The 27,889-nt window shown below is 48.3% G+C and overlaps 1 protein-coding gene across 1 annotated transcript in view; it reads right to left on the bottom strand.

Annotated features, from left to right (window-relative positions):
* Positions 1-1,956: 1,956 nt before the first annotated feature.
* The window catches only part of Blk (BLK proto-oncogene, Src family tyrosine kinase), a 42,838-nt gene continuing 16,905 nt past the window's right edge, over positions 1,957-27,889 (bottom strand). The window contains exons 2-13 of the mRNA XM_021181516.1: positions 16,865-16,970; positions 15,566-15,617; positions 13,983-14,076; positions 13,065-13,163; positions 11,752-11,855; positions 10,306-10,452; positions 9,827-9,979; positions 8,728-8,907; positions 7,573-7,649; positions 4,934-5,084; positions 3,254-3,385; positions 1,957-2,716 (exon numbers count right to left, since the gene is read on the bottom strand). Coding sequence (XP_021037175.1) covers positions 2,511-2,716; positions 3,254-3,385; positions 4,934-5,084; positions 7,573-7,649; positions 8,728-8,907; positions 9,827-9,979; positions 10,306-10,452; positions 11,752-11,855; positions 13,065-13,163; positions 13,983-14,076; positions 15,566-15,617; positions 16,865-16,969 — 1,500 coding nt within the window. The 5' untranslated portion in view covers position 16,970 and the 3' untranslated portion in view covers positions 1,957-2,510. The remainder of the gene's footprint in view (positions 2,717-3,253; positions 3,386-4,933; positions 5,085-7,572; positions 7,650-8,727; positions 8,908-9,826; positions 9,980-10,305; positions 10,453-11,751; positions 11,856-13,064; positions 13,164-13,982; positions 14,077-15,565; positions 15,618-16,864; positions 16,971-27,889) is intronic.

Genomic DNA, 27,889 nt, shown 5'->3' on the forward strand with positions numbered 1-27,889 from the left:
TTCCGATATCCTTTACAAGGCAGCCGTGGAAGACAGACAAATCTGCAAGGATTGTGTGAGACCAAAGGAGGCCTACCTCCTCCTCTCCCACCCCAGCACACGGTGAGCTTCCCAACCCTGACATTGTCAGAGTCTTTCTCCAAAGATGGATGCCTCTTACCAGCTGCATGGTAAGAGTTCACTTCACCTCTCTGGGCCTCAGTGTCTTCATCTGTAGCATGAGTGCTTCCCACGGTTGCATAAACTGGCACTCCATACTCAATGATGACTGTTTATAAAGGTCCCATTTGCATAGTTTGAATATTCTAAACAGTGTGTGTGGGGGGGGGCAGTGTCAACCTTTCTTTAATGATGTTCAACTCTGACTCAAGTTGGTTGTGGGTTATGCCAATGACCCCGTGGGAGGTCTATGTGTCTCTCCTGTTTCCCGGGCTGCCTCCTGCACTGTCTCTCTGTCTCTTATCACTTTGAGATGAAGGCTCAGAACAAGTCACACCTGCTGTGGGCCCATTTCCCAAATGGGGAAACTGAGGCCCAGAGGTGTGAATTGTTGTACCACATAGCCTGTGGGAGGAAGTGCTTTGTCCTGAACTCAGGGTTTACCTGACCCCAGAAACCCACTCTCACCCACTTTGTAGGTGATGTGCCCAGGTTCTAGGAAAACAAATGCCTGTCTCAGGTAAGAATGGTCCTAGGGTCTCCAGGCTCAGTCTGTATCCTTCACAAGCTCTGGGCAAGGGGCAATCATACGATCAGATATTTCATATGTAGTCCCCTTGCCAGTGGCTCACATGGCCACCACTGTGTTGGGAGAACACGACACTCCACAGCCACTTCCCTTATCATTCCTATTTTCTCTGCTTCCCTCTTTTTCTTTACATATCCCTCCCCCACTCTCCTATGTAACCTTCAGATTGGGATATGGAAGGATCTTTGACCTGAATAAGTTTGTGAACATAGGGAACTTCCTTCAGTCAGTGCGGGCAAAGTGCGGCCCCTTGTGGAGGGAACTCTTCCTGCTTTATAATAGGCCCCAGCATCACCTGGAAGGAGAAAGGCCCTCCTCCCTGAAAGGAGTAAGTCAGCCTTTGATGTCACCTCTACAGCAGACCTGGGGAGAGCCATGGGGAAGTCACACAGAGCCAGGATTCCTGAGAAATAATATACCTCAGTAGCTCACTCAGCTCAGCTGCCAAAATCCGGATCCTGGGCAGTCATCAGTGCCAGCTGGGAACGTTGAAATATGAAGCCACAGGCTGTGGATAGGGCTTAGGGGGAATGCTTGCCCAGCGCACATGAGGACTTGTATTTGAATCCCCAGTGCTCATGTAAAATGCCATCATAAGCATGGGTGCCTGTAACCTTGGCATGAGGGGAGACACTGGGGGATTCTGAGGCCAGGAGGACTATTCTGTATAATTTGGGCTTGATGGATCCATTGTCTTGTGCTTTGGTGGAACACGGAGTGCAGGTAGGGTGTGAACCCAAGTGTGAAGTGTGTTGATCCCAGCCCCTCTGGAGGAGCAAGTGGGCTCACTATTGCAAGGTGCTGACATCTAAAAGGGTTGAGGGTTTATGGAAACTGGACCCTTTCTACTTACTTTTCTATAAACGTATCTCCCCACCCCACCTCTATAAACAAAACAGGATGGATGGGAGACAGAAAAACAGGCGAGAGAGCCTCCACACTTGGGGAGATCACCGCCCCATCTCATGGCTTTCTGTCCATGTTCTAGGGAAACTTGGAACTCAAGGTGCTTGCGTCCATGGAGTCCCAGATACAGGGTTTGTGGGGTGAGATCGCCACCTGCTGGCCAGGAAAGACAATGTCAGTCACACCCAGTGTCCTTTGTTGAGGAATGGGGTAGGAGTGGGGCAAGGTGCTCCCCACCTCCTACACACATCTCGTGTGCCACATCTGTTCATGTCACTGGTGAAGACCTGGGGAAAAGGTAAAATTCTCATGACTTTATTATAGAAAAGTCCCAAAGTGTGCATGCAGGGATGGGGAGGGGGCACACAGCCAGGGGACCTGGAGGATTGACCCATAGTTCTGGAGCAGCAGACAGGGAGGCACTTGCTGATGAGGCTGAAAAGATGAGAGAAATGGGAGCTCTGATTGCACTCTGGGTTATGACAGCCTGACATACTGTCCATCGCTAACTGGTCAGACTGATCTCAGGACCATCCGGGGTCTGAACACAACTGGAGGTAAGTTTTAACACAATCCTTGCTCATTTTACATTCAAGGAAGAGAAGACACAGAGCAGCTAAGTAACTTGCCCAAAGGCACACAGCCAGTGAAGGGTGGACCAAGGTTGTGCCTTGAGAGCTCATGCCTCACCATGAAGCCATCTTTATCTCCTGGCTCCCTCACTTGAGAAGCAGGCACACCATTCTTCCCTGATTCTGCATCCTACCTGGAAGAAGAGCTAAGTGTGAACATATTAACCCAAAGTCAGAGTCCACCAGGAGGCTCAGGCTGGGAGCCCTGAAGAGACCATTGGTTGCTAGGGCTGCAGCTCATATTGGCCCTCCGTTGCTGTGTAGAAGTCCTCCAACACCGACTGCAGGAACTCAAAGGTAGGCCGCTCCTCTGGCCGGCCCCGCCAGCACTCAGTGATGACATCATTGTACAACTCCGGTGGACATGTCTCTGGGCATGGCATTCGGTAGCCGTGCTCCAGGCTACGGATGACCTCAGGGTTGCTCATTCCTACAGGAGGGCGGACAGGGAGCTTCAGGGCAGGTGGTGCTCCAGGAGTGCAGTCACTGGCCCTGAGGGCACTAGACTAGGCCCTGACCAGCACTAGAAGGGAAAGAGTGGGCTCTGATACACTATGGCTAGTGTAACCCTGGCAGGTCACATCGGTGCCAGGATCGTAGTACCACTTTGGCTTTTCACACAGGTCTTCTTGTATAGGCCAGACTGGTCTTGAACTTGAGATCTATCTGTCTGTCTCAGCCTCCCAAGGGCTGGAATCACAAGCTTGAGCCATTACGCCTGTCTCTTACACCATCTAATTCCACCCTAATTTCTCCCTCTCCCTCTCCCTCTCCCTCTCCCTCTCCCTCTCCCTGTGGCCCTGAGCAATGTGCAGAAGGAGAGGAAGCCCACAATTCAGGGCTGGGCTTCAGTCCCTGTGACAGGACCCTGCTCTCACCAGCGTGACATACCCACAGTCAGTGAGCCTGGGGAGTCACCATCAGGATGTCCCAGGAGGACGGTAGGAAGGTCAGGGACAGTGCCTACCTGGGTAGGGAACGCGCCCGTAGGTGACAATCTCCATCAGCAAGACTCCGAAGGACCACACATCAGCCTTGATGGTAAACACCCCGAAGTGGATGGCCTCCGGGGCAGTCCACTTGATGGGGAACTTGGCCCCTGCCATGAAAGTGCAGTAGCTCCAGGGACAGCCAACCATCCACCCCCAACCCACAGAGCCCTGGCCCTATCTGCCCGTTCCCACTGGGGGTCCTGCAGGATGTGTACACTGGATACATGAGGATATAGGAAGACACAGTCACTTGCTACTATCCTAGGAGTTCTTAAGAACAGTGTCGATGTCCCTGGGTGGTGTGGTACACACCTTTGATCCCAGCATTTAGGAGACAGAGGCATTTGGATCTCTGAGTTCAAGGCCAACCTGGTTCACAGAGCAAGTTCAAGGACAGCAAGGGCTACATAGAGGAGCCTGTCTTTGAAAACCAAAAACCAAACCAAACCAAACCAAAAAAGCAAAAACAAAACCAACAACAGAACCAGTACCACCCATACATGCTTCTATCTGACTTACTGTTTTGTTTGATTTTGATTTTTTGGAGACAGAGTCTTGTGTATATCCCAGACTGGCCTCCAACTAGAGCATAGCCAGGGTAACCTTGAACTCCTAATCCTCCTGCCATCACCTTCCACTGTGCTGGGATCGCAGCCATGCACCAGCATGCCCCATTTATACTCCACTGAATATGAAACCACGGGCTTCGTGCCAGAGAGGCAGTCTGCTGACTGAGCTATGTCCCCAGCCCTGTGCATGTCCATCTGGGATGGAAGCATCCTTTCCTATCTCACTCGGCCTTGTCCAGCGGCAGGGACCATGGTATGGGTGGGCTTCGGTCAGTGCTTTCCTGCTAAAGGCAAACCTGGCACTCAGACAGACACCTCTGAGGGCCACTGTGTGGAGGGATAGCAAGGCCCATCTCAGTTCAGACCGTGACGGCTACAGCCTTGGTTGGCACTGAGAGCCAACCTCAGGCTGAGGTGGCATTGGCCACCTCCCCCCTGATGGTTTCACTGTCTGGGGAGCCAGGTGGAAGTCCTCTGAGGGGGTTATCAGCCCCCAAGACGTGGCTCTCCTCCTGACTCCACTGATTAATGCCCTAAACCAGCTTGCTTGATCAATGCACCAGAATCCTCTTGCAAAGTCAATTTTCCTCACTCACAGTAAGAGAAGAGCATCCATGCAACCCTTCGGGTGCAAGGGTTGGATGCTCATGCTTTAGTTAGAGCTGTGTTTTCCAACGTGTGCTCCCTGACACCCTCCTTCCACAGGAGGATTTTCTCAACTTAGTCTGGAGCTCAGAGGGTGAAACAAGGGGAAGGGAGTGCAGGTCTTTTCCTCCGTCTTTCTTCTGGATTTATATGCACTGGAGTCTCCAGGATGGGGAGAAGATAGCTGAGCAATCCAAGGCTATTCTGAATGAAGACTCCCAAGGGGCTTGAGTTGCTTCTCTGCCACCCCCTCCCATCTAGGGAAAGGAAGTGCTGAGCTGGATGGGAAAGGACCAAACACAAGGACCATGGGTCTCCCTAGTCATCTCCAACAGCAAGGAGACATTCAAGGGGGCTCCAGAGAGTTGAGACGTTCAAAGGCTTTCGTGTGTGTGTGTGTGTGTGTGTGTGTGTGTGTGTACACTCACACACTCTGCTCACCCTCTTGGGCAGTGTATTCACTGTCAATGATCCTGGCCAAGCCGAAGTCAGCGATTTTGCAGCACAATGTCTCAGACACCAGGATGTTGGCTGCTCGCAGGTCACGGTGGATGGAATTCATGCGCTCTATGTAAGCCATCCCCTCTGCAACCTGAGGAGACAGGCCACATGGTGAAGGGCAGCAAGGATGGAGCCTACCAGCTCATAAGGCCAGCCTCACATTCCCTGCCCAGTGAGAAGGAACAGGGCTGAATGGGGAAGGGGGAGAGAGAAGGTACCCACCCCTTCCCACGAGACTAACCCAGACTCAGGGCAGCAGAGAAGCTAGACTGACATCCCCAGCCCTGTCCCCCTTTTTCAGACAATTGTCTCCAAGGTTCTGTGGACTGGGAATAGCAAAGAAGGCTGGGGTTGTAGATAGCCTCTAATGAGACAGGAAGGAGAAAGGATGAACAGGGTATAGGGGCATAGCACGGAAGGGCAGGGCTACTCCCTCAGTGGACACTTCTCTCAGAGGAGCCAACCATGCCTTGGAATCACTAATGTCCAATGGGCTGGGTCACTTCCCTGAGAGGCCATACTTATTACCCAGAGCATGAGAAGTCATCTCTGGGACACAGGGTTAGGGTCAGTGTTGAATAAGGTGACTATAGCTGAGCCCCTGCCCCTGCCCCAGGTGCTCCAGAGGAACAGAGACTCTCACTGAAGAGAAGCCTTGTCTGTCCCAAGCACCTGTACCGGGCCATTAGGTCTTCAGTCACTCACTGATGGATGGAAAAGGTGACTTCAGCTCTCACTTGCTCTTGCAGGATGCCAGCTTCTAGATGGATCCTACTTGTCCAGGAACTTAGGTACATATACTATCAACTTCTCTCCTATTGAGCTGCATGCCAGCCCTCGGCCCTGCATCTGTTTCCACAGGGCTCTGCTTTATGCATGAGTCTCCTCATTTACCCCTTGTGAAACCACTCAGTCAATATGCATTTGCTAGTGTGGGACTGTGCGGGTTGGAAAGCCAGGGCTAAATAAACAGCTTCTGTCTAGGGAGCCCTGGCAATGCTCGCACTGTTAGCTAACACGTACGAATCTGCTTTGGGGGGGGGGACCCTACACAAACATAGAAGACAGAGGCCAATCTGCATCTGTGGAAAAGATGCTACAAAGCAAAAGGGGAGCCAGGACTCTCTCTAGATCTTCTCCCTGGTGCTTTGTACCCAAAGACATTAATGAGGCTTGTTCACCCATTGATGAGCAGCAAACTGCTCAAGAGCAGAGCCAACAACCCCTCCCTCTTGTCCAGAAAAGCCTTGGTAGATGTGGTCTCTGACAAGGGCTGGTCCTGGGCACTGGCTGGAAATGTGCAGACAGGAAGAGTCCAAGGCAGTCTGCACTGTATAGGACCACCATTCTTGTGGCTGCAGAGGTGGACCAGCTTCTGTCCATCCAGTGCCTGACTCAAAGCCAGTCGCCAGGGTTAAGTTTCTGTGTCCATCCTAACAGCTGCATCAACAGATCTCTGCTACCCCAGTGGAAAAAGACACTGTGACCTCAGTTCCTGGGCTGATAGCAGCTGCAGATAATGTAGGATAGGGTCGGAAGTTAAAGTGGGCAAGTGGGTTAAAGTGTGGGTGGGAAGGCTCCCCTTTATAGCTCTCTGTGTGTTGACAGTGTGTCTCGCAGGCTGGCCACAGACCACAGCTTTCTTGCTGAGAGCTCCAGTTTCAACAGTCATACTCAGGGCCCCCAGATGTGTCTTCCTGCCAGTTAGAACCCTCAGCTAAAATCCCCCGGGGATAAAGATACTGCCCAATCTCAATTCTGCACTCTTCTAGCAGAGGCTGGAGAGGTCTACACATGGATGGATTCAGAGGGAACCAAAGGCCAATAATCCAGGACAGCTGAGGCCTGGCTCTTAAAATTCCTGATGGGAAACATTCCTGGTGGTGTGTGTGTGTGTGTGTGTGTGTGTGTGTGTGTGTGTGTGTGTGTGTGTGTTTAGAAGGTGGCCCTAGAAAGTTTTGTGCCTTGTATTCTGTGTGGCTCATGCCTCATCAGGCTGAGGTCAGTTCCAGGCCAATACCAAGATTTAGGGGGTCTTAGGACAGGATGAGAGCATTGGAGAAGGAAGTCAGAGCAAAGCATACCTGCCTACATTCAAAACAGAATTCTTTCCTATTCTCCAGCTTTCCAACATCCACTGCCATCTCTACCTTCCTAATAATTAGAACTACCCTACTCCATCATGGCTGCCCAGAATTGGAACTACATTTCCCAGACTCCCTTGCAGCCAAGGGAGCCTCTCATTGAGGTGAGTAGGGTGGTGGGAGGGACGTGTCTCTAGAGGAAAGGAGGTGGGATTTTTATCACCATCATCTTGCTGGCTAAGGGTCAATGGTGGGTGATGAAGCTTCAGCATCTACCATGCTAGCAGGGCAGAGGACATCGGTGAGTAAAGTCTCTCATCTGTTCTTCTCTAGGGGTTTATATATTTAGAGGTCACTACTTCAGGCTTTCTGCCCTTCACAATTGAGCCCACATCTGATCAGCACAGCCTCCTACCAGGGAATTCAGTACAGTCACAAAGCACAGAGTGGGGCGCCCTCCCTCCAGGTTCCCTCTCTGCTTCAGAGCTCACCAACCTGGGCTGACATGTCAATCAGCCTTGGAAGGGACAACCTGCTACCTTCATCGGTCTTCAGAAAATCCAGCAAGCATCCTAGGAGAAGAAAGACAGCAACTGCAAAGTGACTGGAGCCTGGCTCTGATGGTGTGGTCTGTGTCTGTGTGAGGGGGTGGGGGTGATCTGCCTATGGCTGAGGTGCCTCGGGCTTCAGGGAAACACTAGCTCCCAGACTTCCAAAAGTTAGTTCTCAGTCAAATTCAGGGGCACATCTGGGGTCTCCTGGGTCAGCAGAGCTGGGGCAGACCAGCTCTGGGCCTAAGGCTAGTGTTCTTTTCCAGCGTGCCGTTCCCAGGTTAGTCCACTCCCCTCCTAGACAGACCCCCCCCCCCACCGCCCCTCCTCCGAGGACCAAACATTAACAAGAAAACACCAGAAGAGAGAGCTGGGGCAAGTAATGAAAGTGGCTCTTCCACAGAGCTCACGGCCTGGGAGGTGCTCTTGAAAACTGCAGCCAGGAGGCAGGCTCCCAGCATAGCCTGTGATGCCGCCCCTCTTGGTAACAACTATTACAATTAGCATGGTAACACTGAGGACCTACAGGAGGAAAGGTGATGTCAGGGCCATGGAGGGTGAGGTCCCTTAGGTCGGAGGCTGAGCCAGGTCTGGTGCCTGGCCAACTGCTCCCTGCGGGAGGCACTGCAGAGGCCGCCCAGGCCCATTCCCCTTATCAACCCACACTGTGAAATGTTCACAGGTTTGCAAAAGTTCCCATCCCTGGGAAGAGGTGGAACTGGGATTATTAGATCCACCTTTGGATGCCTAGTCTACAGCTCTTCCTAATTTGCAAGGCTCTGCCCATCATAGTGGGGATCAAAGCATGATGTGTGTATTCCAGAAGCAAAAATGAGGTTCCAGAAACACAGGGCTTGCTCCAAGAGTGGAAAGTACAACTCAGAAGCAAAACTGGGGGTCTCTGGAAGGCTGAGATTCCCCTGAGCTGAGAACACAGCTCTCTAAAATCTATTCTACCTTCTTTCTCAGTCCTCCCTCTTGTAAAACAAAGCTTACAGATCCCCTATAGGAACCCCTGGGGCCAGGCAAATCCGCCAGCATGCTCCACTCTTGTTTCTGCCCTGTAAGCTCTGTCCCATAGAGGGAGAGAGGCCCCCACCTCTGGCCATGTATTCAGTGACGATGTAAATGGGCTCTCTGGTGACCACAGCGTAGAGACGAACCAGCCTCTCATGCTGCAGGGTTTTCATCACGTTGGCCTCGCCCAGGAAAGCTTCCGGTGACATGGTTCCCTCCTTCAGGGTCTTGATGGCCACCTTCATGTTATTTTTGTAATAACCTAAAGGGCGGGAGAGTGAAGGAACCATTCAGACGTTGAAGAACGTCCTTGACCACAGATTCAAGCCTCACTCTATCTGGACCCAAGGTCCAAGCTGGAACGTGCAGTTCCTGCGGGCATGATGGGAGTTTATATCTTGTATAAGATGCCAGCTTGTCTCTGAGAACCCCGTGACAGAGCCTCAGGATGTGTTGGGGTTCATGCAGTCTGGGGTGTGGGATGACACCCACTAAAGTGTGTAAGGCAATGGCCGGGGCTTGTTCTTCCTATGGGTGCTGAGCCTTGGTGAGGACCAGGTCTGCAGCTCCGTATAAAGGTGTGAGTTTCCAGGTTCTGGGTGTGAGGCTCCAGGAGGCATCAAAATAGAACTTTGAGACATAGACCAGAGCAGAACAAGACAAAGGGCCTTATGTTACACCCTATCTGGGTGCTTTAAGTAAGCAGCAGCAGGCAGCAGCTATGACAGAGTGGCACGGCTACTGGGGTCAGGACCCCACAGTCACACACCAGCAAATGTGACTTCTGTTTGCAAAGACCCTGGAGCTCCTGGCTCCTGACTCCCACTATCTGATGTATGGCTTGTGTCTGAAGAGCTGGAGTTAAGAGGACCTAGTGAAATGGTCAAGTTCACAGAAGTCAGCCACAAAGACAACATCTGTCTGAGAATGAAAGAGGGACTGGCTTACAAATCGGGAGAGCTGGATTCGAGTCCCTTCCACTACAGGGAAGATAAGATAATGATGTGAATCCCTTGGCATCTGGGCTTTATAAACTCATTTGTGTAGACACATTCAGCTCTGCCTCTATGCCTCATAGGCCTCTCAGGAAAGGGGTGTGTGCCCGTATGGAACTGCCTGCCTCCCGTGGCCAGGCTCAGAACAGAGAGGAGAGAGAGGGAATTGGGGATGCCACAACTCACCCATCCAGACTTCGCCAAACTGCCCAGACCCAAGTTTCCTGACCAACTTGAGAGACTGCCTGGGGATTTCCCATTCATCTTGGGCCCAGAGGTTCTTCGGGGCCAGGTTCACACAGGGCAGAGTCAACTTCTGACACAAACCATCCCCTTTCTCTGTTTCAGGAAAGAAAAAAGGGTCCTGGTGGTCCCTAGAGCAGCTGTGCCTTAAGAACCACATTGTTCTAGAACTGTGTCTCTTGTCTCCTCACTCCCACAGTGGCAGGTGGGACTTGATGTCTGGAACCTGCACTCTCCAAGACTGTAGGTCTTTGCGACATTCCGAATAGCCCCACCCCAAGCATTAGGCCTCTGATCTTGAAATCATCAAGCTGCAAGTTGGCAAATCCTTAAGTCTGGTTTGGAGGACACTCCCCCCCCCCCAAACTCGTACAGTTTAGGGCCATGTGGTAGAGATCCCAGGGATTCCCAATGCCTCTTACTCGAATAGTGCTGCACCAGGGCCTGGAGGGTGGGAAAGGTGATCCGGGGGGAGATGTAATAGCCTCCATTGTCCAGTGAGCGGATTTTATAGTGCTTGACCACCTCCCCCTGGGTGGTGACATCTTTCACGGACAGGGAAAAGGCACCTACAGGGTTAATAGATACATGCAAAGTGAGACACAGTAATGTAAACCCAGGGCCATCGTTGGCACTTGTGAGATGTGAAGAAGGTTCCCCAAATTCTGGACTCAGTCCTCAGCCATCTCAGCATAAATTCCCTTCCTTTTATCTTAACCCTATTGGCTGTCTGACCCAGACTTCCCTCCAAGTCCCTAAACTGCCAGGGAATCAGGAACTCTGGAGCAGACAGGACCGTTTCTCAGCTATCTATGGGTCCTCTCTTGGGGATGCCTAGAATACTGAGAAATGAGAGGTCTCCAGCGGACTTGGAACTTAAATATCTTTGATTTGAGGGACTCAGGATTTGGGAGACTCAGGGCCTCCCGTGCAAATGTCCTTCCTGGAAGCATAGCAAGATGCTCACCAGAGGTCTTTCCAAGGTCACACTGTGCTTTACAGTCTGTGTTGACATTTTTGTATAGAGAAGGAAGCAGGTGGCAAGGCACAGAGGAAGAAAGAGTTTCCTGCTAAGAAACTTCTTCCTGAGCCTTTATAAAATGCCTCTGTCCAGCCCCGTGGCTGCCACAGAATCTCCTATTTTCAAATTAGTTGTGAAATGGGGCCATTGCATGAAGGTTAGGAGAAGAGTTAGCTACAGTAGGCTTAGGGGCACCGAGAAGGAGGCACCCTACCCTTCCTATGAACACGCGTTTGAGGAGCAGTCCCACTCTCCACCACGAGGGGTCAGGCCTGCACACCTTTCTGTATGAGGACCTTGATACTGTGTTGCAGATTGTTTCAGATGCTCTGTAGGCATAGCTGTCCCCATCTTAAGACCTTTCTCCTCTTGTGTCTTTCTTGCTAATCTGTCTCTCACAGTCTACTTGCAAAAGTGCACCAAGAGGCTGCCTTCCTGTCCATCGCACCTTGAGGTTGCCACAGCCCTTAGTCTTTCCTGTGACCTACCACTTGCCGACTGAGATGCTTTTTAAAGATTCTCCAATCTTGACTCTTTGATTCCAAAATGTGCTGGGGGACTGATGGCTCTCTGGTACCTTTCCTTTCTCAGCCCCATCTGCCTCAGTTCACTAGTTTGTGGCCACTGTAGCATTTGGGTCTTTCCACGACCCCTGCTATCCAGTGGTGTCAGTCTTGGGGCCAGGAGATTCACCTGGTGTGGACAGCCTCAAAGCAGCTCCCAGGCAGGGACAAGGGACAGAAGCCATGGAACAGGTATCCCTGCCACTCCAGATCAAGGCCTCGATGGGGGCTTCCCAGGACCATGAGCACATGGCAAGCGGGGCCAGCAAGGCTCCTGGACCAACCTTTATTGCTCTCACTCTCTCTGATGAGAAAGGAGCCGGCCTTGTTCATCGGAGCCAGCAACTGCCTCTCAGCATCCTTCCGGCTGATGGTCCTGAAGAACCATCTGGAAAATAGCAAGAGTGGGTGAGCCTCAGAGTTGGTGATACCCCTAAGTCAATCCTGAGATGTCCCTCACATCCTGTTCAGTCAGATGGCCCCTCGACCCCTGCAACCCCACTTCATCCCATCAACTTCTAGGTTCACATTTTGGATGAATGCGATAAAGCAAGAACATGAGTTAGGTAACCTTCGCCACTGCTAGTCTGTGATATAGCTCCTGATCCTCTACCACCCTTCTCCTGGCATGAGTTTGCAGTTTCCTTGCTGTCTGAGCCAGTGATGTCACTGCCAGGGACTTTCTGGGTTTGGATTCCTTCCAATTTCACCTCTCTTTAGCATGGGACTTTTCAACACATGCTGTGGACAGATATAAAATGCTCCTTGCAGGGTTGTATATGTTTGAAGATGTGGTCCCTGGCTAGTGATGCTCTTGTGGGAGGTTGTGGAACCTTCCGAGATATGAGGTCTAATTGGAAGCCATGGGAGTGGCACTGGAGGTGACAAGCCAGCTCAGCTGCCCTGGTGAAGCTCAAGCTGCTTCCTGGTCCACTGAGCTGTGAGAGGCGCCTGGCTGTACATTCCTACCATCATGAACTCTCGCAACATCGTGAGCAGGGTGTATCTTTCCTTTCATGCTATCATGTACTCTCTCTAACCATGATCCAAAATGAAGCCTTCTTTAAACTATATATATTTTAAATAGTGATGAAAGAAATAACTGATACAACATGGTTCTGGGGGAAAACCCAGGACCCATGGTGTGTGGGAAGGGTAAGGAAGCAGGTACCGTCACCACCATGAGGTGGGGCATACTCATGTCTCTACACTATGTGAGGGAGTAGGGGAATGCCCCGGGTGGAGCTTCCTGGTGTGTGAGAGCTGGTGATGAGAAAGTTAAAGATGCCCTCTGAGGACTGAGCCTGTCTCTGGCAGTGGTGGGGAATGGTCGCAGGACATAGAGCTTTGCTATGGATTCTGGAGGGAACCAGACACTGTGGGCAGTCTCATCTAGAGAAGCCAGGAATCAGTAGCTCTTCCTTCAGATGGAAGACAGACTCCCTTGGCATCACTCAGAGTGTTAGAAGAGAGCCAGAACTTTCCATTCCTGGCCTCTCACCAACAGCCACTACTAAGCTCACTTTCTGGCCCTGCCATACCCAGAGCAGTGAGAGCAGCCCTGCCGTCTCTGGCTTGACGAAGTCTATTCACCTACTTTTCTACTTCCAGAGTCTCTACTGGGGCCACAAAGTTGCTGGGCACATAACCTTCTCTTCCTGTGACGAGTGACCTGGCCAACCACCAGTCTCCAGTGCTAGAGGAAGAAGGGGAGACAGAAATATGTCAGAGGCTCATACAAGACACACTGAGCAGCTCTCAGCACCCCACAACAGATCCCAATCTGGTAAGAGACAGTGACACAGAGAGAGACAGACAGACAGACAGCCCGGTGATAAGGAGGTGCCGTGGGAGTGGCCTGTCCACTGGGATAAGCATGTGACAGGCAGAAGGGGTCATAGTGCAGAGGAAGGGTAGATTTGCTTGTATAGCCTGACGACCTGAGGACCTCGCCCTTTACGAAGCGGCCCCTGTCCCAATGGATGGGGCAGGTCCAAAAGTTATGAATGAGTTGGACCTGGCTAAGAAAACAAACCCAGGAGGGGATTGACAAAGGAGGAACTGGAAAGCTGTGTAGACTCTAAGATCAGGGCACTCACTTACACGTTCAATTCAAACCCACTGCAGACCTTTAAGAATAAAGTCAGACCTTGGTGTTGCATGGTGTGGGCCTGAAGGGTGGAGGAAGGAAGAAGGGAGAACATAAGCAGACTGGAGGGTGTTCTGAGAAAGAACACAGAGAGTAAGCCAAAGTGGAGTGGCTATGTGGGATCCAGGGAGGTGTCCCCTTAGATTTTAACAGCAGCCAGAAGGCCAGACATGGAAACCACCTTACCAGAAAGACTTGGAGGGAAGGACAATGACCCCTGCCTAAGAGAACCCCAGAACTCAGGAGAGAGAAATGGCAAGAGAAAAGGTCATTTAGGGGTGCTCTAGGGATGGGGTGGGTGAACTAGGGAAGTAGACAATGCCGGGGAGGTCCTTGATGACTGGGGACAGGATGCTAGAAGTTTACCTCTTCAAGACCTGGAGCTTCTCACCCTTCAGCACCTGAAGGTCCCTGTCATTCACAGCGGCATAGTCAAACAGAGCCACCACAAAACGCTCCTCTGGAAAGAAGAAGGAAGAGATGGCTACCACTGGGGTCCACAACCGAAGTAGAGGTCTGGGGGAAACCATCTTCCAGGTCCTAAGAGCGTTAATGAGAGGAAGCCACATGAGGCTACACTCTCAGCAACGAAGAGGGGATTCTCAGGAAGTGACACCAGACCCACAGCCACTCTAGGAGTAGGCTGACTCTCATTGCCTGGCTCATCTTCCTTTCAGAACTAAGGCCAAGACAAAGATTGAGGGTGGGGGAGCAGCTACGTGGAGGCAGCCATTGCCAGCCCTCAGAGGGCGGTAGGCCCAAGTCTAAGAGCCAGTAGCTGATCCTGCATCCAACTTGCCTCTGAAGTATCCCCTCAGCATCATTTCCCAGCCTCTATCCCAAAGGTCATGTGACCACTCCAGCCCCGCCCTCTCTATGGCATTGGTACCTAGAGCTTCCCAGGGGCACCTATGGCTTTCAGCACCTGGCCTTCTTGGCTCTGAGACTCCCCTGGAAGGATGTTGATGAGCCGGTGAGGCAGTAGAAGGTGCAGGAGCATGCTGGACACTTTTCAGATGATCATTGTTTGACACCAGGGGTTCCTAATCCCTGGCAGAATCTCTTGGAGACTTGTAGCTCACAGATGACCTAACATTGTCATGGATGAGTAGTATGGTCTGAGGCTGGGACCTTCCCTTGGTGGGAGGAGGTTCAGCATGAATGGCAGGAGTCCCTCACAGTGTTGAGACTTAAACCCTTGTGCCAAATGCAGTCAGTTATTTCCCTCCCCTGAGCCTCCATTTTAAAAATTGGATACCCCCTACTAGAAAGTGAAGGGTTACCTATCTGATGGGAAAGATGGTGTCCTTAGCTGGGTAAGGGCCCTCAGATGACAACACCGACCAGTTCTACCACTTTGCTCATAAAGGTGACAGGCTTAGCTCTCGAGGGACAGGAGAGATGTGTTACCCACTGTGACATCTTACCCAATCTTTGGGATACAGTGGTTTGAGTGCTCATGCTCCACACTGTCTGTGAGTGAGTGAAGGAATGATTTGTATGGATGGGTGATATGGGATGATTTGGTAGCCAGTTCCAAACAAATCCCATCCAGGAAGCCCTCAAAAGCCTGAGTCCTGGCCCAAGAGGAGCCTCATTCATCATGGGACCACCATAGTCCCATCAGAACACTGTGGAGTCTGGAATGAAGGAGATGGTACAGATGGCTGGAAGGTTTCCAGGGGCTATGGAAAGAGGGAGGTGAGAAGGTATCCATCCTCCACATCGTGAGAGGGAAGGACAGAGCAGTCCTGCTGCCCTTGGAGTTTGGGATCTAGAGTCTCCAAGCCAGGCCTTGGGTGTCAGACATGTTCCTGTAACTCCTTTCTTATTCTCCTTCTAAGCTCCCAGCATCCCCCAGTGTTTTCTAGCCATACAGGGCCCACCACAACTGCTCTGGTTCTAACACACAATGTCCTTAGACAGGTGCTCTCATGCTCTTTTCTTACCTTCATCTGGGTCCTGGTTAGGAGATGGTGGGGTAAGGTGGTTGAATACAACCTTGGGCAGAAATACACTGAGTTAGTGAGCAGTCTATAGCAAGGGTAGAACTAGAGGACACTGGAGAACCAGGAGACTAGATTACCTGTGGGTACCTACTCTGAGGAAGGAGGGTAGCCACCTACAGGGATATTTAGATACATCCTGTATACACTATATCAGCTCCTTGGAGTACCTCTGTCACCCCAGGCCACCTGCCATCCTTGCCCTGACCATGTATGGCCATGCCTAGCTTCAAAGAGAAAAAGTTCTGTCACCTCGGTCAACATCCTGGCTCTACCATTAAAGAAGACGTTGTGGACGGGCATTCATTGGCAAAGAAAGATATTGGAAAATTGTGTTTCCCTAAAACTCAGTAAATATCCACAGGGTGTCTATCCCATGGGAAGACTCCTGCACATGTGTGCCAGGCCATAACATGAAGATACGCCTAGTATAGTAATAGTCACACATGAAGCATTTTTTCATCATGACAGTAGCCCTTAAGATCCATGGCAAAACAATGAAATAATGAGCTGCATCAGTGTGGGTAAATCTGACCAACTGTTATCCCTCTGGAACTGAAGCCCAAGTAACCTTTCCTCTCTGAGTTGCCTGGGTCACAGTATTTTGTTACTGTGGTGAAGGCAGATACAATAAGCTCTTGCTATTGTGTCATGTCCATCCATGATGGGCTGTAACCCAGAACCATGAGCCAAATGGATAAAGAAAGGGCCTTGGGACAGGAGCTCAGGAGAGGTAATTCTAATTATCTCCAGCAAGTGAAATAGTATGGAATTGTCATCTTTCTAAAGTACGGATGCATCCCACGGCTTTTAAAAAGTTAAGCTCTAGGCTTCTGTTTGTTAGTGTGCCACTTCGGGAAAATAACTTGGTCTGTCTAAGTTTGAATTTGCCCATCTTCTAGTTCATTCATCCACTCAATAAACATCTCATCCTATGCAGAGTACTGTATGATGCTTTGCTACAGCTAGGATGCTTTGATACAGCTATAAGAGAGGCCAGGGTTCATCTAGGAAAGGGAACCAGCAGTCTTGGCTCCCATCAGGCCTCTGTTAGGATCTTGGTGATGCCCACAGTGACAGACAGGGCAGGACATGGGTCCAGGCATTACTCCAATTGCCCCGAACTAATAGATTTGTGACCAAGCAGGGAATGGAACGAAACGATCATGGAGACATATGAGCCCAAAGCAGCTGCTTCAGGGAGCGCCTTAGACCCTGTCCCGGAAGGGGCTGATCACTCACCAGGGGTGGCAGGGGTGGGGGAGCCTTGTCCTGGGTGCGGATCTTCACGGGGCTCCAGCCCTTGCCCTTCTCACTGACCTGCCTCTTGCTGCTCAGCAGCCCCATCCTGTATGCAAGCAGACAGCAAGCAATGACAAGAGACCTCAAGACCCTGGGTCCCTGCACCCAACCCCCTTCTGGTTAGAAATATGTGACAGTGCAGCTTCCCATATCAGAGCGTGAGAGAAGAGGCTGAAAGAGCTATGCTGGCATCCATCTTTTTCTCAGTGACCCAGAGAGGGAAAATGACTGTGTTTAGGACCCAGACATCACCTGGCGTAGGTCTCAGTTTTCAGGGACATGAGCCTGACCCCATGTCTGGTGGTCTGGGTTTTAGTGTTATGTTGCCAGTGGGCCACTATGTCACTGGGAAGTTCCTCTTCGTCCCTGGTCCCACAGGCTCCTGTGTCAATGGCGAGATTTTGTGTGAGCATGTCTAGTAAATTGCTTTAAACTCAGAGTTAAATGAATGCTATATGCAGAGGGCAAACTGATAGACTCTATGATCAGGCTTGTTCTTTGGTTAAGAATCTTAGAAGATGTGGGAAAGACCCAAATCCAGACAACAAAATAAATACATGTTTTCTTTACTGCCTATATTCCATGAGCACTTCAAGAGTTAAGTGCATACCCTTGTACAGAAGCAAAGCTTAGCCCCAGTGGTACTTAGGAGCTGGGACAAGGATAGTTCTCGGATAGACACCACGTGGCTGGGTCTCAAGCACGTCCTGACCTCCCCATATCCCAGGCTCAGTGATAAGTCAATGAGCAGCAGGTTCGAGAACCTTCTCTGGACTTGAGCTCTTTTTCGCCTGTCCAGATGACCACACTCATTTTCCATCTAGTCAGCCCCCAAATGTGAACTTCCTGGGAAAACTTACCAGCTACTTACCAGCACACTTGAGTATTTAAAGACCCTGACAGGAAGTCTGACTCCTATGGGAAATGACCCCACCCCTTACAGTCCATGAACAACTGACTTTCCAGGGCTTTAGGGAATGCATAAGTTCTCAATGAAGACTGGCTACACCCTAGTCACCCAGAAGGCTGTGTGACAACATTCCTTGTGACTAGGTTTGGCTAACCCTGGAGTCTCAGAGTGGCTGAAGTGAGGGAGTGCAGAAGTCCACCAGAGAAGAGGGAGCACATGGAACCCTGGTGTTCCATGGGGCGTGGCTTCATTCAGTAGACATTGGCCTCCCTTCCAGGAAAGGATGGGAGGAGGGCACAAATCTGCCTTTGCGTGCATGCACGCGGGCGTTTGAATTTACGTGTGTGTGTGTGTGTGTGTGTGTGTGTGTGTGTACATTTTGTGGGTTACCCAAAGGAGGATGTGAGATATGTGTTGATTAGAAATAAATTTGACCTCCATGCAGATTCTCACAAGAGCTGAGAGGTCCCTGTCTTCCCCTGGGGAGGTGCTCAAAGCCTGAAACCAACCTCAGCCAAACAGGGGATGTGGTGAAGGCAACAGTTAAAGTCAGAGTTGAAGGCCCTTATTGACACCTGCTGTGTGTGTCATGGTTGAAGAGCGCTCAGCACCCCCAGTTTTGATGTTTGTGATATCATCGATGGCCTGGTTGTGATAGTCCTTGCATCTGAAGCAAGAGAGCCAAGGAGGCTTTCAGATGGCATGGAAGGTGGTAGACAGCAGTTCTGACACTGGGGCCAGCTCACACAGAAAACAGGTGACCCTTGGCAGAACAAGCCTCAAGTCTGGATCGCTGCCTTCTCCCCTACATGGGATGTCACCTGCCTACCAAGCTTTCTAAGCCTCTTCTTTCTCCCCGTTGTTCCAGCCATGGTGGTCAGGGGTTCGGTGACCAGAGCTCAGAGCAACCTGCCTACTGGCTTTGCAACCATGGGCAAATCATTTCATTTCCCTGAGTCTGTCTCCTGGTTGATGAGATGGGATGGGTCCATTCTTAGCATCATAGACAAAACCCTCAGAGAAAGGTGCCCTCGCATGTGGTTGAGAAAGCTAAATAATTGACTTCCCATCTGGGATAGGGTCTTAGAGCTCTGAAAAATTTTCAATTCTACCTTGTCTATTTGGCTCGTCTCCACAGTCCATTTTCAGCTGGTCACAAATATATTTTAATTATGCTTTCCTGCAACAACTGGCCATGTCTACTTGTGTAAAATAGCAGATATGGAGACGATTGTGGGAACGCTGCTCCCTGCCCAGAATAGTTGTCCTGGCCCTGCTGAGCTCCAGCATGAGCACCTAGGCTCCGTGCACAGATGTTTGCGCAAGTTGATACATCGAGAGCAGATGTTTAGCTTTAAAGTCAAAGGCCAACAACCTGCACATAATTAACAAACATTGCCAAGAGGCCCCCACAGTGGGAAGACAAGAAAGAATCAAGGAACAAATGGGACACTAAATAAACATTTTGTTCTGCTTTTGTTTCTTTTATATTTTGGATCAACAAAGGTGAGAGCCTGTTTCTGGGTGCGGAGGAACTAAGTGAGCAGCCTGTGGGATTCATGGTCCTTCCTATCCAGGGGACTTTATCATTTCCAAGGTGGTTCTGAGGTGTATTGGATTTGTCTGTCTTGTCTTTGGGGGATGAGCTTTGGTATATCAAACCTGAAGGTTTGGTAGTGGGCTAAAAAACAATGGCCAGTGAGATCCTTGGACCCAGCAGAGCAGTGAGCATTTGTGTACCTAAGCTGGCACTACTAACCTAGAAAGCCATGCTTGTTTATCTAGAAACAGGGGACCCCTAGTTGAAAGCAGGTATCATCAATGAAGTCATTGCTGGGGTATAGTATATGGCTTCAGGTCTGTCTGACTCTGATTCGTGTTTTGGAGTAGCAAGGCTGTCTGGTATTAGGTGCTGTTTGCACGTATCCTGATACTCCACCCACAGAACACTGTTTTGGGGACCACACAGCATAGGAAAGAAGGAAGGGAGGAAGGAAGGAAGGAAGGAAGGAAGGAAGGAAGGAAGGAAGGAAGGAAGGAAGGAAGGAAGGGTACAGGATATAATTGTTTGCCCTTCAGTGAGTTGCTTAGGATTTTAGTGTGTTAATTGAAGTAGTGATTATTTCTGTCCCCAGGGTGTTATAAATTAGTATTATATTGATTGTATTAATATAATTAGTATTACTCATTACTAGCACATCTTAGAACAGTGCCAACCTCACCTAAACGTCTAATAGGCACTGCTGTCGTGCTAGATGCCAGAAGAACCAATGGTTACAGTTCCTTCAGTACCATGAGAAGTAAGTGTTACCAGTCCCCTTCTGCAGATGGCAGTTAAGGGCAGCAGACATCTTTCTACCACCATGTAGTCAGGGACTAGCAAGCCCAGCCTTCAACGCAGTTGCAACTCTGTATCATTCCATCCGCACCTGAACTTGAAGCAGCCCCAGCCATGGCTCTCAGAACTCTATAATCTTTTGTTCATTTGGTCTTAAACATTCCAGCTCTACGAACAATGTGTTATATCTTACACAGCAGAAGTTCATCAGTAGTCATCAGATACTTATCTCATGCTGGCTTCTTGCTAGATTTGCCCTTGGGATTCCAACACAATCATACTTAACGTATGATTACTATTCCCCTGCCCCAACTTTGACAAGTTCCATGTTCCTTGATTTGTAAACTACAAGTCCTATAGAATGTTCTATATTTTGGACTTTGCTTCCTTGTTCATGGACCAAAAGCCACAGGCTCCATTTGATTCAGATGCATTTTCTCCTGGTACAGATGTTATTTAAGGTGATGTGTGCTGTATAGGAGGCACACCAAAGGAGTGATGCTAAAATGGGTCAAAGTTCAAGTGGTCTGTCCCACACATCCATCAAAATGTTCTTGCCAACTTTAATTGGATTTTTTTCCTTGACAGATAGAAAAGCTATAACTATGATTTCATCATGCATTTCACACTTGTTAAGCGGGGCCTGAGAGAAGAAAAGCCACCCCAGAAAGACGGTCAATCAATTTAACCACAGGCAAGTATCTTCCTAAGGACATTTGAGGAAGGAAAGGTGTTCAGAAAATGAGGAATTTCCATTAATCTGTATAATGTGTATCATAATTATTTAAGGGACTACAGTCCAAGTTGTGTGAAATATATTTTAAAGATTGGTCATTGGGGGTTGGAGCTATGACTCAGCTGTTGAAAGCACTGGCTGCTCTTCCAGAGCACTCTGGTTTGATTCCCAGCAACTATATGCCTCTCATAGCAACCTACAACTCTAGGATATCTGAGACCCTCACCTGTGATGCACAGACAGGGCACAAGCAAGCAAACAAACAAACAAATATTTTTTAGAGAGGTGATCACTTTTGATAGTCCCAAGCCATCTCCCATCAAAGGATTCACCAAGTGTACTGGCTACTTTTGTGCTAACTTGACACAAGCTAAAGTTATCTAAGAGGAAGGAACTTCAACTATGAAAATATTTTTCTAAGATCAGGCTGTAGGCAAGTGTGTAGGGCATTTTTGCAATCAGTGATTGGTGGGTGGAGGGTCCACACCATTGTGCGTAGTACCACCTGTGGGCTGTGGTCCTGGGTTCTACACAGAGGTGGGCTGAGCAAACCATGACAAATAAGCTAATAAATAGCTCTCGTCCATGGCCTCTGCATCGGCTCCTGTCTCCAGGTTCCTGTCCTGCCTGAGTTCCTGTCCTGGATTCCTTTGATGGTGAACAGTGATGTGGAAGTGTAAGTCAAAGCCTTCTGCCCAAGCTGCTTTGGTCATGGTGTCTCATAGCAATATTAACCCTAACACACCATGTCTGATCCTACTTAGCTCCGGAGTTGTCTATTTTCCCTGCACGAGCAATGGGCTTGTTAGGAAGAAGTGGCTTTGAACCATGTAGCTGAGTGAGTGAAGACCCCTGGGCATGTGTGGCTTGGCGGAGGCACAGTGAGTAGGAGGAAGCACTCCTGTGGCTGTTTCAATTTTATAAAACCAGATCTTTCCTTCTATGGAAATGCTCTCACGCCCTAATGCGGTAAATCTGGTAGAGAAGATTTTCTGATGATAAATAGTTTGAGGGTTCCGAGCGGAACCTCAGCAGGGAAGGTTACCTTCTTGTGAGGCTACTCAGAGTACAAGGCATGCCCTTTTATGGTGCATCAACTATGTGTCACCCTGAAGCCTTGGAGAAGCCCTACGCACACTGGGTTTTACACACACACAAATAAAATTCCTTCGTGAGAATCAAAAGTCTTTTTGGAGGGAGATCCCATGGAAATTTATATTTTAAAATTCCCCATTAGTGACCATGGAAACATGTTAATGACCTGCTCTAGTGTCAACATAGACCTTCATGTCTTGCTTTAATGACATGGGGTTTGTAATGTACTCTTCAGTGTTAGTTTCTTGTAACTTTTTTTTTTTTTTTTTTTTTTTTTTTGAGACAGAATTTCTCTGTTTAGCCCTGGCTGTCCTGGAACTCACTCTGCTGCAGACCAGGCTGGCCTTGAACTCAGAGATCCGCCTGCCTCTGCCTCCCAAGTGCTGGGATTAAAGCTGTGCGCTACCTCACCCAGCTCTCTTGTAACTTTTAACTGTTCACTGTGTTGTTAAATCTGGAGTGCATTCCTCCTTAACGGAGCCCGTTCTTTGTGTGGCAAAGGATTCTGAAGCCTGGTTTTGTGCAGTAAGCAGCTGACCCCAAGTCCCATCCTAACAGTTCTGCAACAGGTGAGGTGGGGTCCAGGATCTGTGTTTTAGAATGTGATCAGACTGCATGTACTACATCACCTAGATGGTTTTGTTTGCTTTTGCTTCCAGAGTACTCGTTGTGATAGGGACCAGTCATCCAACAGTTCTTTCTTTGAGTTTGCCGTAAACAATGCCAATTATCCTCTTGTCCATAAGTGAAATGCCCTTTTTCTGTCCTCCATACAAATATTTCTTGTATGGTGCTATGTTTCCTGCATAGTTTATTGATAGGGAAACAATTATTCTGGACCAGCGTGTACCTCTGTGGCACTTCCCAGTTTGCAGACTTTCCTGTACAGTTATCTTATTCCTTCTCGGCTGCTTACCTTTCTCCAATATAAGCATGAAAAGAACAGTCTTGAAGACTGAAAATAAGTGGCTGAAACAATAAGATAGATAGGGATAGTATGGATGGAGTTGGAACTCGTGAGCTAAACTATAAATAGAAAGTGAAATCAACGCAAAAACTAATCTTGAGGCAGGAGGATGTCTGCTCGCCCCACCCTGATCCAACATCATTTTAGGAGTCCTAAAAATAAAGGAAGAGAGGAGAGCAAGCAGCATAAGGTTGAAAGGGAATAGAGAATATCTTTACTCGTGGACAGCTTGGTTCTTTGCATAAAGAGATCCCAAAGAATAACCAAAGGATGTAAGGATCTGGAGAGATGGCTCAGTGGGCGAAGCCCTTACCATCAAGTCTGACAAACTGATTCAGTCCTCAGAACACACAAGCTGTCCTCTGACCCCCCTCTGAGTGTGTGTGCAATGTGTGTGCACTTGCACACATACACATGCACACACACTAAATAAATGTCAATAAATATAAATATATAAATGTGTAAAATTCTGAAACATTCTCCTGAATCTAATTCATACATATGTTCTTGTGCACTTGCAAGGAGCAATTGGGGCTGAAATTTTAAAAAGCTCTCTCTACATTAACACCAAAATATCTATATTTGAGTATAGATCTAATGAAAAGTGTACTGAAAGCATGTGAAGGAAACTATACATCCCTGATAGCAGATCTAAGGAAATGGAGCTCTATTTGGGTTCAGGACCATGAAGACGCAATCGCCTACTGTGGGTTCTTGAGCACAGATGCAACAAGGATCCCAGGCAGCCAGTTGTTTTGTGACTTAACAAGGTGATTCTCAAGCGTTTATGGAGAGACATGCTCAGAAGAGCCAATACTGTTCTACAGGAAAAGAGCAAAGTTGAGACTCATCCTACCTGAATGTGCACCTTACTCTCAAGACAGGAAGGGGCAGTATGAAAGAACGGGCATAAGAATACCATAAAGAGCCCAGAAGTACATTTTTGTAACTATGGTCTTCCAATCATTGACAAATGACCAAGGCAAGTCACTAGGACATAGGTTAATCTCTTTAACAGATGTGTGGGATCATTGGGTACCACATGTCAAAGGAAAAACACATTGCATCTTGACAAAAACAACTCCCACAAAAACAACTCAAGCCAGATCATGAAGCGAATCATGATCATGAAACTATACTTATAAAACTCAAAACCGTAAAACTTCTAGAAGACAACATGGGAGAAATTAGGTGGCCTTGGGTTTGGCTATGACTTTAAATTTTTTTTAATTACATGTATTGTGTGTATTCCCTGTATGTGTGCATGTGTATTGTGCATATAGCTATGTGTGTATATACCTATTTGCATGTATACATCTGTGTGTATAAGTGTGCATGTGTGTATGGATACGCATGCATGTGTCTCTGAGTGTGTGTGTATCTCTGTGTGTGTGTGTGTGTGTGTGTGTGTGTGTGTGTGTGTGTGCATGCACATGTGCACATAGATTTGCACACATGGCATCTGTGCAAAGGTCAGAGGACAACCCTAGAGTCAATGCTCTCTTTCCACAATGTAGGTCCCAGGGATAGAACTCAGATCATCTGTGAGCACCTTTACCCACTAAGCCTGCTCTTCAGGCTTGGTAATGTCTTTTTTAAAGCAAGTTTTTTTTTTATTAAAAATTTTACTGTATAAAATAGCAAGTTTCATTATGACATCTTCATGAATACATGTCATTCTTTTATGTTTACCTCTCACTGGTAATAAATTACCTACTTATCTGTTTATCTTCTTCACGAGACCGGATCTCATGAGACTAAGTTAGACCTAGAACTCCCGACTGTCTCGCCACCATCTCCCTAGTGCTTGGATTACAGGCATGCACTGCCACACTGGACTGGGTATGTCTTTTCAGACGGAACACTGACAGCACCATCTATGAAGGATGAAGTTTGGTGTCGGACTTCCAGTTACCAAAGAGAAATGAAAGACAGTGAATACAGAGACCCTTGGCCATGTACAGTCATAGCAGCGTTACAAGCCAGCTTTCAACACAAACAAAAAAAATGTCCATTAACTGTAAACAGATTAAAAATTAGGATGTGATGAGCAGCTGACACCTCCAGCAATACAACTGAGTCTTAAGGGCATTGTGCTACGAGACAGAGGCTGAATATATAAGAAAACTTGCCATCTCTCCCCCACCCACCCCCCCACACACACATATGACATGCTGGGTGTGGAAGATCAGTGAATGGCTTGGAGGGATGGTGAGAGGGACTGAATGGGAAAGTCCTAAGGGAAACTTTTGGGGTGAGGGAAGTGTTTATGTGGGGGAGGTTGCACAGTGTATTCATCGTTACAGTCTTGTTTTAATTGTTTGTTTGTTTATTTATTTATCTATTTATTTATTCAGACAAAGTCTCACTCAGTATTGCAGACTAGCCTAGATATCAATCCTTCTGCCTCAGCCTTCTAAGTCCTGGGATTACACACGTAAACTCACATGCCTGACCAACTGACTTTTCACTGAAGGCATAACTGTAGTACAATTAAGCATGCTCGTTTGTCTCCATGAAGACATTCCACATCGTACCAAAAAGCCAGGGGTAGCTCTTCTTGTACACATGCGTTCACCAGGGGAAAAAAGCTGCAAAGGATGTAGCAAGAAAGTCTGGGAGTGCGGTGCTCAGGACCAGGACAGTGTGAGACAGAAACACTGGCTGCCATGAAATGAATCTCTGAACAGAGAAGGGAAAACAAAAGAAGCCTCACTAAAGCTCTGACCCCTGGGCAATCTTCCCTCGGGTGACGAGTGTCACTGACACTGTATCATAAAGCCTTTGTGTGTGTCTAATGATTCTACTTGAAAGGATAAAAACATTACCTAGTTGTATTATCATAATGGTTGCTCTTTAGTTAATTTATTTTAGTAGTAACTTCGCTGATGAGGCACAGTAAAGCTAAGAAGAGCACAGAACAGGATATGAGTGTTGTAAGACAGTGTTTTACATATATTGCATGTAATAGTGTAGTAAGGTATAGTACAAATATGATAATAAACTTATAATAGCAGCATAGCAAAACACAGGACGTACAGCTCAAAGTGGAGACCAAGTGGACTGATACGGTTGGACGCTGATAAATGAAAGCGTCAGCGTTTAAATGTGTTACTTTAAACCATAAAATCAGTCACTTAGTATAAAAGCAAACCGATGAAAACGGAAGAGCTGGGGAGGGAAGGGGGAGGAGAGGGCTTGGGTGATGGCAGGCACGGAAAGAGGCAGCAGGGCTCAGGCCTTCCGTGCCTTTATGATTAGTGAAGTGTTGGAGCCCAGGCTGATTTGTTTATTCTCTGTGAGTTCATGTGTATGAATATAGAGGCCAGAGGGTTACCTTAGCTGTCATTCCTCAAGAGCTATTCACTTTGGGTATCCTGGGTATACTCACCAATCAGGCTAGGCTGACTGGCCAGCAAGCCCCAGGTACCTGTTTGTCTTCCCAGTGCTATGATTAAGAGCATTTGCCACCAAACCTGGCTTTTTTTACACAGCTCGGGGCTGGGGGGATCGAACTCAAGTTCTTATGCTTGTACACCAAGCACTTTAGTGACTAAGTGATCTCCCAGCCCCCAGACTCACTGAAGCTTTAATTGTAGCACAAGCAGGTACACGGTTTAGTGGCTTGGGGGGCCTGGGGGAGCTTTGTTTGCCTTTAATCCCAGCAGCACTCAGGAGGCAGAGGCAGGAGGATCTCTGAGTTTGAGGCTAACCTGGTGAGTTCTAGGATAGCCAGGGCTACCCAGGAAAACCCTCAAAAAGTCAAAACAAACAATAAACAAACAAAAGAAAAAACTTATTGACCATTGTTTGCTTCTGGTACGGAGCCCCAAGAAATGGCTGAAAGGCAATTTTTTAGTTTTCAGCTGACATCCTTTGGGGCTATCCAGAACAAAACATATTCAGGGATAGCCTATAGAATCGCAACCTGTAGCAAAGTAGCAAAGGCATGGGTGAAAGTTAGCTGTGTAGTAAGAGAGATGGCGACTAGGAAGGAAAAACATCGGGAGTGCATTACTGTAAAGCAGAGGAAACTCCCGGTGGTTTCATTACACAATCAAGACATGTAAAAGGACTGAGAGGGGCGTCTGTACATATCTGAAGATGTAAAGAAACGTTGTGGAAATCTATGGATCGAATCAAACTGCTAACATTAGAAGAGTGCCTAGCTCTGCAAGGGCTGCTAAAACTTTCCTAAATACCTCTTGCAAAAAGAAGCAAAACAAAGAAAACCAGGCAATCACTCAAATTTTCAAAGCAGGGTATGTGGTCGTGAACCATCTGAGAAGGGCAGAGGGACAGGAGGAAGGTGATGCGCTGCCCCTGGCCAGCTCCATCCACTCGTGCGGAACGAAACCTCTGACGAATCAAATTAATGTCCTTTCTCTCTTACACAGTGATTTGTTTTTACCACAGGAAATTCAGAAAATAACATGGGAGATAAAAATTACCCCCAACAGCATCATTCAGAGACAGCCATTGTTAACGCTGGTGTGTAATTTTCCAAGACTATTTTAGTTTAAAAAAGCGAAAAAAAATTAGGATCATTATCTACGTCCTGTTTTTGCGACCTTCTTTTGAAAGAACACATCACGGTTGTCTTTTCCTGCTGGTATCTGCTTTGTCTCTTTTATTGCTTGTCTGCCTATCAAGCCTCTTATCATTCAAGCTTAGTATTGTCTGTCCCTTTTACTACATACGAGTTTTACTTCCAAAGCGTTATGCACCCTAGATGTGTGTGTGTAAACGTCCAGGTCTTAATTCTGAATAAACCTGTCCTCTAATTTGTCAAGGTTAAATTCCTGCAAGTGGAATTACAGGGTCATAAGCGTCGAGCATCCTCCAATAAGTCACCAGGTGGCCCCTCACAGCTTCGATCCCTTTCTAAGTCTGTTTACCTTTCTTTTTTTTTTTTTTTT

This window comes from Mus caroli, chromosome 14 (assembly GCF_900094665.2).
Source record: "Mus caroli chromosome 14, CAROLI_EIJ_v1.1, whole genome shotgun sequence".
Lineage (NCBI taxonomy): Eukaryota > Metazoa > Chordata > Mammalia > Rodentia > Muridae > Mus > Mus caroli.